Source organism: Fonsecaea erecta, assembly GCF_001651985.1.
Source record: "Fonsecaea erecta strain CBS 125763 chromosome Unknown Scaff3, whole genome shotgun sequence".
In the NCBI taxonomy this organism is placed as follows: domain Eukaryota; kingdom Fungi; phylum Ascomycota; class Eurotiomycetes; order Chaetothyriales; family Herpotrichiellaceae; genus Fonsecaea; species Fonsecaea erecta.
This window is the reverse complement of record NW_017387246.1, coordinates 240,694-252,484: the sequence shown is the minus strand read 5'-3', so window position 1 is coordinate 252,484 and position 11,791 is coordinate 240,694. Positions and strand designations below refer to the sequence as shown.

General features: G+C 53.2%; 6 protein-coding genes across 6 annotated transcripts; 2 read left to right on the top strand and 4 right to left on the bottom strand.

The window, feature by feature from the left end:
* Window positions 1-154: 154 nt before the first annotated feature.
* Window positions 155-1,714, bottom strand: AYL99_03354 (hypothetical protein; the record flags this gene model as incomplete). Its single annotated transcript, XM_018834870.1, has 1 exon — window positions 155-1,714. The coding sequence occupies one exon, from the start codon at window positions 1,712-1,714 to the stop codon at window positions 155-157; it is 1,560 nt and encodes a 519-aa protein (XP_018694520.1).
* A 411-nt stretch (window positions 1,715-2,125) lies between these two features.
* Window positions 2,126-4,051, top strand: AYL99_03353 (hypothetical protein; the record flags this gene model as incomplete). Its single annotated transcript, XM_018834869.1, has 2 exons — window positions 2,126-2,235; window positions 2,524-4,051. The coding sequence occupies 2 exons, from the start codon at window positions 2,126-2,128 to the stop codon at window positions 4,049-4,051; spliced, it is 1,638 nt and encodes a 545-aa protein (XP_018694519.1).
* Window positions 4,052-5,419: 1,368 nt separating this feature from the next.
* On the bottom strand, window positions 5,420-6,105 carry AYL99_03352 (hypothetical protein; the record flags this gene model as incomplete). The annotated part of the gene is made up of 2 exons (XM_018834868.1): window positions 5,420-5,855; window positions 5,960-6,105. 2 exons carry the CDS (start codon window positions 6,103-6,105, stop codon window positions 5,420-5,422), a joined length of 582 nt encoding a protein of 193 aa, XP_018694518.1.
* Window positions 6,106-6,448: 343 nt separating this feature from the next.
* AYL99_03351 (hypothetical protein) lies at window positions 6,449-7,531 on the bottom strand (the record flags this gene model as incomplete). Its single annotated transcript, XM_018834867.1, has 1 exon — window positions 6,449-7,531. One exon carries the CDS (start codon window positions 7,529-7,531, stop codon window positions 6,449-6,451), a length of 1,083 nt encoding a protein of 360 aa, XP_018694517.1.
* Window positions 7,532-8,628: 1,097 nt separating this feature from the next.
* Window positions 8,629-10,273, top strand: AYL99_03350 (hypothetical protein; the record flags this gene model as incomplete). Its single annotated transcript, XM_018834866.1, has 2 exons — window positions 8,629-8,791; window positions 8,847-10,273. 2 exons carry the CDS (start codon window positions 8,629-8,631, stop codon window positions 10,271-10,273), a joined length of 1,590 nt encoding a protein of 529 aa, XP_018694516.1.
* Window positions 10,274-10,754: 481 nt separating this feature from the next.
* On the bottom strand, window positions 10,755-11,259 carry AYL99_03349 (hypothetical protein; the record flags this gene model as incomplete). The annotated part of the gene is made up of 2 exons (XM_018834865.1): window positions 10,755-11,046; window positions 11,129-11,259. 2 exons carry the CDS (start codon window positions 11,257-11,259, stop codon window positions 10,755-10,757), a joined length of 423 nt encoding a protein of 140 aa, XP_018694515.1.
* Window positions 11,260-11,791: the final 532 nt, after the last annotated feature.

Below are 11,791 nucleotides of genomic sequence, written 5' to 3'. Positions count from 1 at the left end.
ATTAACAGCCTGATCAGCCTTGTACATGGCCTCTAGCCTACCAGAAGTGTGAGCTCTAGTGCGTCGGGTTCGATAGATCAACTTACGGGGAAAAGACCCTCAAACGATATTCATATAGAAGGCTTCGTAACTGAGTCAGCCCTGGCTCCATAATCTATAAAGCGTCAGTCGGGAGGGGAGCCTCGTAAATGTCAGTGCTGGAAATTGAGAACGCTACCTTGGAGGTTAAGGGAGTGCCTTCTGGTTCTTCTGGATCTCTGTGGTTTCGTTCCTCTTTCGAGTCGTGAAGGAGGAATTCAAGCTCAGCAACACTGTCGCCACCGCGACTCAATAAAAATTCGCACGCTTTCCGATACGCCCTGCCCATTGAACCCTCCACAAGGACGAGGCTCTCCGCCCGCTGCCCGAAAGATTCGAGCTGGCTCTCACTTATGTCACGTTTGAGGGCGATTTGAACTAACGATAGCCCGAGAATAAACAGCTGAGGACGCACTATCCATGGCAGGCTGTTGGCATACGGCGCTAAAAATTCAAAGCACTCGGAGTGAACATGTAAGACACAACGCGGCTGAGAGGTATTACACTTGAGGTCCACAACGTTGTAACTTTGCAGGTTTGATAGCCAGGGGCCTCCGAGATGGTACATGCCAAATTCTACCAGCTTGTAAGCCAGGCTGAGCAGTTCCCTCTCGCGGAAACCGTGAAATTCCAAACTCCAGCGCGCCGGTACCGATACAAAGTCGTAATCACCCGTGTCAGGTCCTTTGACGAGCCGCTCGACGCGGTAGTAGAAGGTTGTCCCTGCGCGAGAGTCGGTGAGCTTGACGATCGACCCCGTCCCGACTGCCAATTTGGCTGCGTGGACCGCTTGCAGGAACTCGCTGTTCGAGTATAGTGGTGCTTGTTCATCCCTCAAGATGGCGCTTGCAGCCTCGTCATCCTTGAGTGGTACAATTAGCAGTTCCAACGCTGGCTTGTAGTCCGTGTGGAAGAAAAGATGGTAGCCTCTGCTGCCCTGGGGCATCTGTGTCATCTTCCCCCACCAGGCGCAGAACACGTCGATTTCGAGACTCAGGTTCCATCTCGTGCATGTGGTGTACAGTAGTGTCGATGCGTGTCGACTACTGGCGATGTCGCGCAGGAAGTCGTCATCGGTCTCGGGCGAGATGAAGAACAGCGCAGACTGGTGATGTCTCTGGAAGTACAGGTCCGACAACACGCCCGGTTTGTCCAGCGAGCATCTCAGGAGGTTGAGCCGGTGCCACAATTCTTTCAGGACAATTGTTGCTTGATGTTTTTTCGGGTCTTTCTTCCGCAGGAGCGACCACCAGCGACGAAGATTGGTTTTGGTTTCGAGTTTGATGTTGAACTCTGTGTGTGCCTGCAGTATCTGCTGAATATCCTGGCACTCGATCTGAATCAGCCTCAGTTGCTCTGCCACCGCTCGGTACCCGTCCTTGCCCCAGGGGGAATTTCCGCGGTCTGCCTTGCTCAACGCAGTGAGATCGTGCGGCAAACTCAGCTGCCATGTCGACAGTTTTTGGAGGCTGGAATACAAGAGGACGCGGACGTCATGGAGGTTGTAGCCGTGGTCTGATTGTACAGGGAAGGCCTGGGTGAACGACAACATGAGCTGATAAACATGTTGATAAACATGCTGAGCCTGCGATGTGATAACCGGCGTGAGGTTGGGGGAATCCACCGAGGAGGACATCGGGCTGGCAGGCACCAGCGGACAAGACGGCTAGAGAAAGGGGAATGGGTAGGGAGTTTGGCTAAGTCTCAGAGTCGCGGTGTGTCTTTCTGGTGGTGAATCTTGGAAACGCGGTTCTGGTGGTGACAACCGCGCCTGGTGCTTTGGTGCCTGCCGCACACCCGCGACATACATACCAAAACAAAGAATGCAGACGCTCCAGCGACTCTGTGCATCTCTTTGACCACCTCACCAGGCAATCTAGTGTCGTCGCCTATCTTCTCAGCCATAGCACCATGCACGCACACATAGACACGCCCCTGTTCGCCTCTCAATACTGGTGGAGCCCAGCATCTTCCTGTCACCTCCACCAGTGCAAATCACCCTCAACCAGGAATGCCGCGGTGTTCAGATCACTTTGACGGAATCGCCATGACGACCAAATCGGAGAGACGATGCAAACATGCTCCCAACAAGCTGGCCACTGCCACTCCGGCCAAACATGCAGAACCACCAGACTTTGGCAACTTCTTCATCGAAAAGTTAGGGCTTCTCCGTCACCCCAGCTAGACCGCAAAAACCCAGACCTCGTGCGGTGTTTAAGACTCGTTTCGCTCCAGATAGATATTATCGAGGAAGAGATTAGGAAATCAACGGTCGTTCCAAAAGAAAAGATGCTCGCATGGTAAGATTTTCAAGAGCCGAGGATTGGGATTCCTGAGATCAACCTCTAAGACCTCGTCTAGGAAGCCATCACAGGATCTCGAAAACGCACTACATAGTGCAGATAGCATGGATAACCTCGCATCCGTCGCTGACCCTTCGACAAGGATGCAGACACAACTGGATAGCGACCCCAACGGGCAAGTTAATCCCGCGGAGCTTACAGAATCCTTCCGAGAGCAACTTGGATCTACTCTCCTTGAGCAACGAGTTGCGACTTTCGCACATCAGCCTTCAACGGCTGGCAGGCTCAAAATTGGCGACCTGTTGTTTCTGTGGCAACACATTCCTGCGCGTGGCATCTCAATGAGGGGGTCACGCGTGAAAAGGGCCGGGACTGTTCTTGAAGCTTTCTGTGAGGCGTGGAAAGCCATTACTCCCGTCATAGAGGACCTAGGAAAATTCGAGGACCTCAAGAACATGGCCATGATTGCCATCACCCTGAATAAAATACATCAGGGACCCGGGTACTTTGATCAATTTCTACACTGGCGATGGACCGACCGCTTCTTTCCATTCGACAGGAGCAAGCTGGGTACAGTCTTCTATGGATCGACGGATGCATTACGAGTCGAGAATCTTTTCTTCAACAAACAGTACCAGATAAAGTGGAAGGAGTGGCCCGAGGGTGCTCATGCCACCTTTGAAGAATCCGAGCCCTTGCCATTCACGTATGACAGCTCCGAAAGAAGTGAGGGATCCTACAGTATTGTCGACAGGGTGCGTGATCTGTCATGCTACCCATCGATACCGCAAGTTTATGCCAGAAAATGTTCGAAAGGAGGCAGTGCATCACGCAAACACATAGAGGATGAGGTGAAGACGCTGAAGAGGCTGAGACACCATCATATTGTGCGATATGTCAAGTCTTACGAGAGAGGCGAAGACGAATTCGCGTTTCTGGCAACCCCAGCAGCGCGTCAGACCCTCCTCGGACTGCTCGAACAATATCGCTGTACAGCTAACGACTGCGCAAATCTCAAGCCGATATTACTAAGGGCATTTGGTTGCATCAGTCTCGGAGTGGATTATCTGCATAACGCCATGGCTATCAGACATCGCGACATTAAACCTGAGAACATTCTCTATCACGACGGCAGCTATTTTATCGCGGACTTTGGACTTGCTTACCACTTCCACCACCAAATCGGCAGTGGGACGTATCGTCGCTTTAGAGCCACCTACAACTATCGAGCTCCTGAGAACGGCAGCGCGACCGAACCCCACGGGCGGGCCTCAGACGTCTTTTCTCTGGGCTGCACGTTCTTGGAGATATTGAGTACCATGATCAAGTCCGAGACAGGCGAGATACGAGAGCTGCGAATCTATGCAGAACATCTTGATGATGTCCGCAGATGGGTTAAAAATGCGTCCTCGGAAGATAGGGGAAGGAAGGAACCGCTGAGGAGCCTCTTGAAGCTCGCCAACGACATGGTCGTTGAAGAGGCGGAGAAGAGACCTAACGTCAGAAGAGTCATCGCCGAACTTCAGGATATTAGCAGCAAATCCAAAAGCTCATTATTCTGTGACGAGTGCAGAACGCAATTGACAGCAAACCTCACCCTGGAACATCGGGCCCGTTGGAAGCGCTGGATACGGGGACTTCGCCCACAATTTGGCAGAAATGAACACTAGTCAAGTGGTGTTCGCTTCAGGAGGCCACATCAATCCACAAATCGACTATACATCTTCATCCTTGACCTATACTCCTAGATCTTTTCGATGCTATCCCTGTGGGTGCCTGGTGTACTTGAAGTAATGTGGCCCACCCAGTCAATTCCGATTCCGCTTTCAACTTCTGCATTGCGGTGACAAACCTCTCGTACCCGATCCTATGGACCTCGCTGAGAGCGTTTGCAGATCCTGATGCCCTTTTTCCACTCCCACCCGGTCTGACTTCCCCCTGGGGATGGTTGGATGGCCAGACCCCGCCGCCGAGATATGTACTGCGTATGGTGATTGGTCCCGACGGACCGACCTGTCTTATAGGGATCCACAAGGGTAAAGTTGCGAGTGGGGCATTCATACCGTAATCGTATCCTCCCGCACCCAGTATTCTGTACATATCTATCTTTCTCTGTACCTCGTATACCACCAAATACACACCGCGGGAATCTCGCTGCGGCAGACATACTTATCGGGATGGATAGCTTCAAATGGTAAATAAGTGTCTCCTCTTCCTGTTCTTGTCGTGTGGAGATGAGTTCCCAAACTTGCTCCGGGGGGAAGGCCAAGGGAAAGGGAGTGGGAAGTATGATCATGGATCAAAAAGGTCAAGTTGAGAGTAGTCACCATGAGGAGGAGAGGAAGAAGAAGGCCACGTATGCAGATGGCAGGTCATGAGCGCCGTGTGGACTTCCGGCATGCGCCCCGGGGCACCGAAGGAACTCAGTCGTTGCTGTTCTTTTTTCCATTTACTGAACAACAACGAGGACGACGGTGGAGATATTCGTCACGTACGTATCAAGAAGAGCGAACGAGATTTTCAACAAGGTCTGCGCTGTGCGCTGTTTGTTGGGCATCATCTTGTCATCAGCATCGCTAGCTCTGGCCTGGCACACACACACACACACACAAACACACACCAACCCCCTCCGCTCCCCCTCCGTGTGTTTGTTTGTGTCCAGTCCTTTCCGTGTCTGTGATTCCGCAAGCTCGACAAGGTCGGTGTCGGTGCTACTGTTGATCGTTGCAGGCGTCCCATGCCGGCCGGCACTCTCACTCCTGGATTTATGTTCACCCAAGATGCGATCAATCAATCAACCAGCCAGCCAGGCACCGAGGTCGTTTACTTCTTTTCCAATTGACAAGCAGTCCCCCCAATCCTTATCCTCATCCCCATTCCCATCCCATCCGTTCGACGTGACAACAATCCCTCTTCAAAGGAGAGGCGGTGAGGGGCAATGGCATGTCGGGGCGTAAATATGAACCCCTTCCAGTGAGTCGAATGGCATCGAACAGGAAATAAGCGAGTTGGCGAAGAAAAGAAGACGACGCCATACTTCAAGTCTCACTCTTCACCGCGCCAGATTTGGCCTCCTCCTTCTCGTCGCTGTTCGCGTGGCTCTTGGCACCATCGGCTTCGTCGCCTTCATCGTTGTCGTCGTCGGCATCAGCGTCGTCTTCCTCGGACTTGACAAATGTCTTGCTCTTCATCTTTTTCTTCGCGCCGACGCCACTCTTTTTGCCACTGCCTGCTGCCGCTGCTTCGTCCCCGTCTGCTAATGCGGACGCCTTGCGCTTGCGAGCAGTAGTGGTAGTGTTCTTGTTGTTGGTCTGCTTCTTGGCAGCGCGCTTGCGAGGCTTGGAATCGTCGTCATTATTTGCCACGGCGGCAACGCCCCCGCGGCCCACGCCGGCATCGTCGTCAGAGACGGTGATCGTGCCGTTCTCAAACCTGAGTCCGTGCTGCTCCATGATAGACTTGAAACGGGCGCTCCTGGGGAAGGCGAGATGGTAATCGAGTCAGCCTCATGATCAGTCTTGTCGCGAGAGAGCGGTCCGACAGAAAGGAGGGAAAGGAGCAGAGGAAAAGCAACGTACGCATTCCTCGCATACGCGATGCCATTCTCCCTGGCCACTTCGTTCCAGTCAGCCTTGACATGCTCGCAGTGCTTGAGCACGCTCAAGAGGAACCGGAAGGCCTGGTCGCCGGCGCTGTTGGCGGTAGCTCCAACACGTGGGGCCATCTCGACTCGGTTGCTGTGGGAATAGAAGAGTAGAAGAGAGTTCTCGGTGGAGAGTAAGAGTGATTGGATGACAGACGTATTAAAAAGGAAACGCGCCCAGAGAGATGGGAAAAGAAGAGGAAGTGAGAAGTCGAGATGGGTTTGTCGTTAGCGACGTCTGGCATATGTGAATGGAGAGCGCACACAAAAAAACAAAGGAACAGCGAGAGAAATGAGGAAATAAGCAGGTTATCCGAAGGGAAGGGACAGTGAAAGGACAGTGAATGATAAGAACACACTGGGTGAGAATGAGAAGAGAGGCACTCCCTTTCTGCCGCTGGTGCACGTGTGTCTGATATTGTTGTTACTCTGGAGTCCAATAGTTCTGGTCTGTCACCTTTGACGCATCAAACTTGTACTCGCCAGTTTGCCTGCCCCGGAGGTCCTGGAAACCCTTCTCAGTCTGCAGCAGGTACAGGTTCGGGTCCTGGGACATGTTGAGGAAGAAAGGCACATCCAGGCTGTTGAGCTCGCCGTCGACCCACTCGACACCCACGGTCGAGATGCCCTCCCACTCACGCTCGATCTTATCCTTCATGGCTCGCGGTAGCTTGGTGGTCATGGGGCACTGGTACCATTGCGCAAAGTAGTCGATGGCCAGCATGATGCGGTGCTTGTCGCTCTTGTTGGGCATGCCCGCGTGCCACAGCCGCAGGTCACGGAAGCAGATGCTGCCCTTGCGCACCTTGGGCTGCACCGGCGGTCTGACCTTGGCACGCTCCTGGATGTACTCTTTCTTGATCCAACCGCGCTCCGGGTACGCCTGCTGCTCCTTCTGCGGGTACGCATTGTGCGTGCCGCACCACACCTCCGTCACGCCGTTTCTCTCATCCGAATCCTGCAGGTAGATGTTCATGACCAGCCCAAACGGGATCTCGGGCCACGCGTGGCTGACATCGCTGTGCACGGCCTGACGACCCGTGCCGCCTGGGCAGGCTACGTTGCTGTTGATAAAGCGAAGCTCCGGCTTGGGTCCCAGCAAATTTTCCACCACGTGGATCATGTGGGGATTGGCGTAGAAATCGCGGTCCAGATACTCGGGCTCAAGCGGCGGAATTTGACTGACATTGCCCGTGGCTGCACCCTGGTTCCAATGCATGTGTTTCTTCTTGAGGAACTCGACGTTGTCGTGCACCATGCGGTTGTACAGGCGGTCTACCAGCTCGTCGGGGATGGCATTTTCCAGCACCACGAACCCGTCGCGATGGAAGTACTTGAGGCACTCTTGCAGCGTCTCTGGCCGTGTCTTCCCTGACTGAAGCTCCTCGTCGGTCAGACGAATCACCACGGGATTGTCGCCGTGCTTCTCCACGTCAGTGATCAAGGCGCCGTCAACATATCTCGGCGTGGTTGATGCTGGCGGATCGCTTATTGCTGAAGGGGCCATGGTGAACGTGGGTGCTCGGTGAAAGATTCTCAAAACCTGACTGAACAGAACAGACACAGCGGCGTGGCAAGGGCGATGATAGCAATGATAGCTTCGGCTCTTCACGTCTTCCTCCCTCAATTTCAATGCCCGAGGTCAAAGGGCGTCAATTCCCTCCGTCAACGTGGTTCAGTTCGGACTTCCTCTCCCTTGTCGGAGTCCCCCACTTGAGCCGGTAGTAACGGCACGCCGGTTGACATGGTCGACGGCCGCATGTGTCGAGTCACAAGCTGTAATAAGGTCCAGTTGGGTATTAACATACGGCTGATAATATCCATTTAGGCTAATGGAGTATCGGTACGGCTCCGCTGGCGGGTTGCGTGAGGCTCTCTCCAACATGGAATTCCCCTCGTTTTTCCCAACTCCCCACAGACTCCCCCAAAGTCGACCTCCATATGGAGCAATATCAACCAGACTTTTCCCCCAATTTTCAGGCGAGAAGGGGGCGGGCCCACAGCCGGATGTCCAGGATTTCGCGGTCTTATTGGCCCGTAGCCGAGGACATGGCCTTACTCAGGAGAGTAAATGGCACGGCTGGGACAGATCGGAGTGTTGCCGAGCTGGGGTGATCGACCACGTTTATTACTGCTTTGCCAGAGATCGTCTGAGAGCTAGCGGAATGGTTGTTGTACTGAAGCCACTTAGAACATCGGCGGCTGGGATTCCCACACGCGATGCGCAATGGTTCGAACATGCAATGTGACCTTCTCGTCATGCGCGTCTGCGTCAACCTCGGGGCAACAGCGATGAGACCGTCCTGCGATACTACACCGTCCCGACATATCCCCTCTCCCATGGGGCCTCGAGGCGCCTGCAAAGACCAGAAACTGCTACCCGAGGATGTGAGTTGCAGAGTCAGAGAATATCCATGATATTGTTCGTGGGATTCTCGTGGACCCATTGGGTCCCTGGACTGTGCCCCGTGTGCTTCCCCCAGATGTCTCCTCAACGGAACCGGCTGTCGAAAGGGATACAAAAGCGTGGGCAAGGACCATGAAACTCCGTTGGTGCCCGCATAACTCTCCCTCTCCTGGCTGCTCGTCCGAGTGTCTGCAATCATGGTCAATATTCTTCCCAAAGTCCCCAAGACCCCCTTGGTCGTAGGAGGCAAGGAGTACCCAGAAGTGAACTGGTGGAAGCACAAATGTCTCATCCACTTGCATTTTCTGTGCGCAATTTTGCTATTGTCGTCAGCCACAAACGGCTATGATGGATCCATGAGTAAGTCGTTTCTTCCCGTTTACCCACAAACCACGGCGCGCTGACCATGGGCAAGTGAACGGTCTGCAAACCCTGAGCTATTGGCAGAACAAGTTTCACCACCCCTCCGTTTCTACCCTCGGGCTTCTGAACGCCATCTTCTCCGTTGGACAAGTTGTTGGCTTACCTCTCGTGCCTTTCTTCGCGGACCACATTGGCCGCAAGTGGACTATCCTGCTTGGAAGTTCCCTCATCTTCTTGGGTGTGATCCTGCAGACAGTCTCTATCAACATTGGCATGTTCATTGCTGCCCGGTTCATCATCGGACTCGGAATCGTGTATACCCAGAGTTGCTCTCCGATGCTCATTACCGAACTGTCTCACCCTCAATATCGTGCGAGGCTGACGACCATTTATAACACTCTGTGGTATCTGGGCTCCATTATCGCCAGTTGGACAACGTACGGCACCCTCAAGATGCACAGTCAGTGGTCGTGGAAGCTGCCTAGCATATTGCAGGCGTTCCCATCGGTCATCCAACTTTTCTTGATCTGGCTCGTGCCCGAGAGCCCCAGATATCACATCGTCAAGGGCCGCCACGAAATCGCCAAAAAGATATTTGAGCGCTTCCACGGCCCGGCTTCTGGCCAAGAATTCGTCGAGAGTGAATACCAAGAAGTATTGGAAACCATGGCGCTGGAGAAGGAATTTGCCAACCGTGGTATTTCCGAGCTCTGGGCGACCAAGGGCAATCGACACCGCCTGCTGATCGTCGTCTCCGCGGGCATCTTCAGCCAAACCGCCTGGGCGGGTGTTGTCTCGTATTACATCTTCCTCGTCTTGAACCAGATCGGCATCACGAATCCCAACTCGCAGCTCATCTTGAACGGCTGTCTGACGATTTTCAACATGTGTATCGCCACAGGGATGGCTTTTACGGTCGACCGATTCGGCCGCCGCCCTCTTTACCTGACAGCAACCTTTGGCATGTGCATCTCGATGACAGGCTGGACAATCGCCAGTCAGCAGCAACAGGCCCATGGAACCACGGCCGCGGGTCGTGCGGTGATTGCCCTCATCTTCCTCTCCATGTTCTTCTACAACCTGGCCTGGTCCGGCCTGCTGATCGGGTATGTGGTGGAGATCTCGCCTTTCTATCTCCGGTCGCGATACCTTACCGTCATGCTGCTCAGCGTGGCTGCCGGCTTGTTCTTTTCCAACTATGTGAACCCTGTGGCGCTCGAAAATATCAAGTGGAAGTACTATCTGGTGTATATCATCTGGCTGGCATTCCAGTGCGTGGTCGTGTACTTCTTCTACATTGAGACAAAGGGCCACACCTTGGAGACGATAGCCATCTGTTTTGACGGAGAAGATGCCAAGATCGGTGGACAGGCGGCAACAGCGAAGGGACGGGAACTGCTCGGGAAGTTGGAGCACAAGGAGGGCAAGGACAGCAAGGCTGTCGAGACGCACATTGAGCGAGTGCAATCAATGGAGTAGACTGTATCTTTACAGGGTATACTTCAAAGATTGGGTATTGTGCGTAGGTGAGGAGGGAAGAGGGAGGTTCAGAGGTCAGATGAGAAGCGAGTTTAGAGTTTACGTATTGGGGTTGACCGCCCGAGCAGTTGCCTCCTGTTGTGCTTGTCTAAAGCAGCAGCACCATCATTCCGAATGAGGAAGGCATACCAAGTCTCCACATCAATACGCAGTTCACGAAAGTTGTATTGTTCTGTTTTTAGGCTGACTCCGCCGTTGGTTATCTGTCGCAACCTGAACTGTGTTTCATCTGCAGTATGACTTGAGCATCATAACATAGGCTCAAGCTCTGGCGATTCTCCATCTGCCCCAGCAAGCAGCCTACTCCAGTCGGCATGGTTCATCTCCAAGTCGCACTCGAAGATGTGGAAAGCTTTGGGTTGGAAATGACAGAGGTGAACCGTCCCTTCCTGACCACTTTGTATCGTAATGAGCAGCTTGGTCATTCCTCTTCGTCCTCGAGTTCGTCCTCGACTTCTGACTTGATGCTTTGCTTTTCGTCCTTAGTGTCGTTTTCGGAGTTCACTTCCTCGACCTTTGGCTGCATGGCTTTCTTCTTGGCCGCGGCTTTGGCCTTCTTGGCCGCCGGGCCTCCGTCGCCGTTCTCCTCGTCCTTGACCTTGCGCTTGCGAGACGTGGTAACTTTGTCAGCAGTGGCTGAAGCCGGTTGGCGACCTCTGCCACTCCCACCGGCAAGACCCCATTTTTTCATGATACCCCAGTGACGGTGATAGCTGTAATGGACAGTGAAGATGGATTAGTGTCTGTAGAGCTACTGCTGTGAAAGCGATTGTAACAGGTGCAAGTGGAACTTACCATGCGCTGCCACTCTTTGCTCCTATCTCCTTCGCGACTTCGTCAAAGTCGATCTTGGGCTTCGTCTCTACATGTTTCAGACATGTCATGATAAAGTTGAAGTCATCGGGGCTTCCGCTAGCAGGAGCCATTTCGCTGTAATCCGTCAGTCAATGGAAGCTGAGAAGATTTGGCGGGGAAGGGAGAAGAGACAATGGTAGTAACTCCGAGGCCCACCTGACGAACTTTTGCAAGAGAGGAAATGAGATCTGATGCTTGCTATGCCGACAATGAATGGTGTAGCGGATGGGCCAGGAAGAGGTCACCGACTGGGATTGAGACTGAAGAAAGACAAGAGGTCGAGGAAAGAAAAAGAATTTGAGATGGGCGAAGGGAAAGGGTTACATGGAGTGTGGCACTATGTGAGAGTATCCCTTCCGGCACCTGAAACGATGATCGACCGGAGAAATGAGACTGGAAGAGCTCATGGACTTTTCACTTGTCGAGTCGAAATTTAGTGGAACTACACCTAAATCATTGAGGAACACTGAAGGAAAGATGAGGTATGATCAGTTCATTTCGCCTTCCTCTCAAATGTCGAGGGTGGTAATGCTATCTCAGTTCATTGTGGGGATGCTGTCAGCAGCTACATGCTCTGTGGTATCCAAGAGAAGAATTGCACAC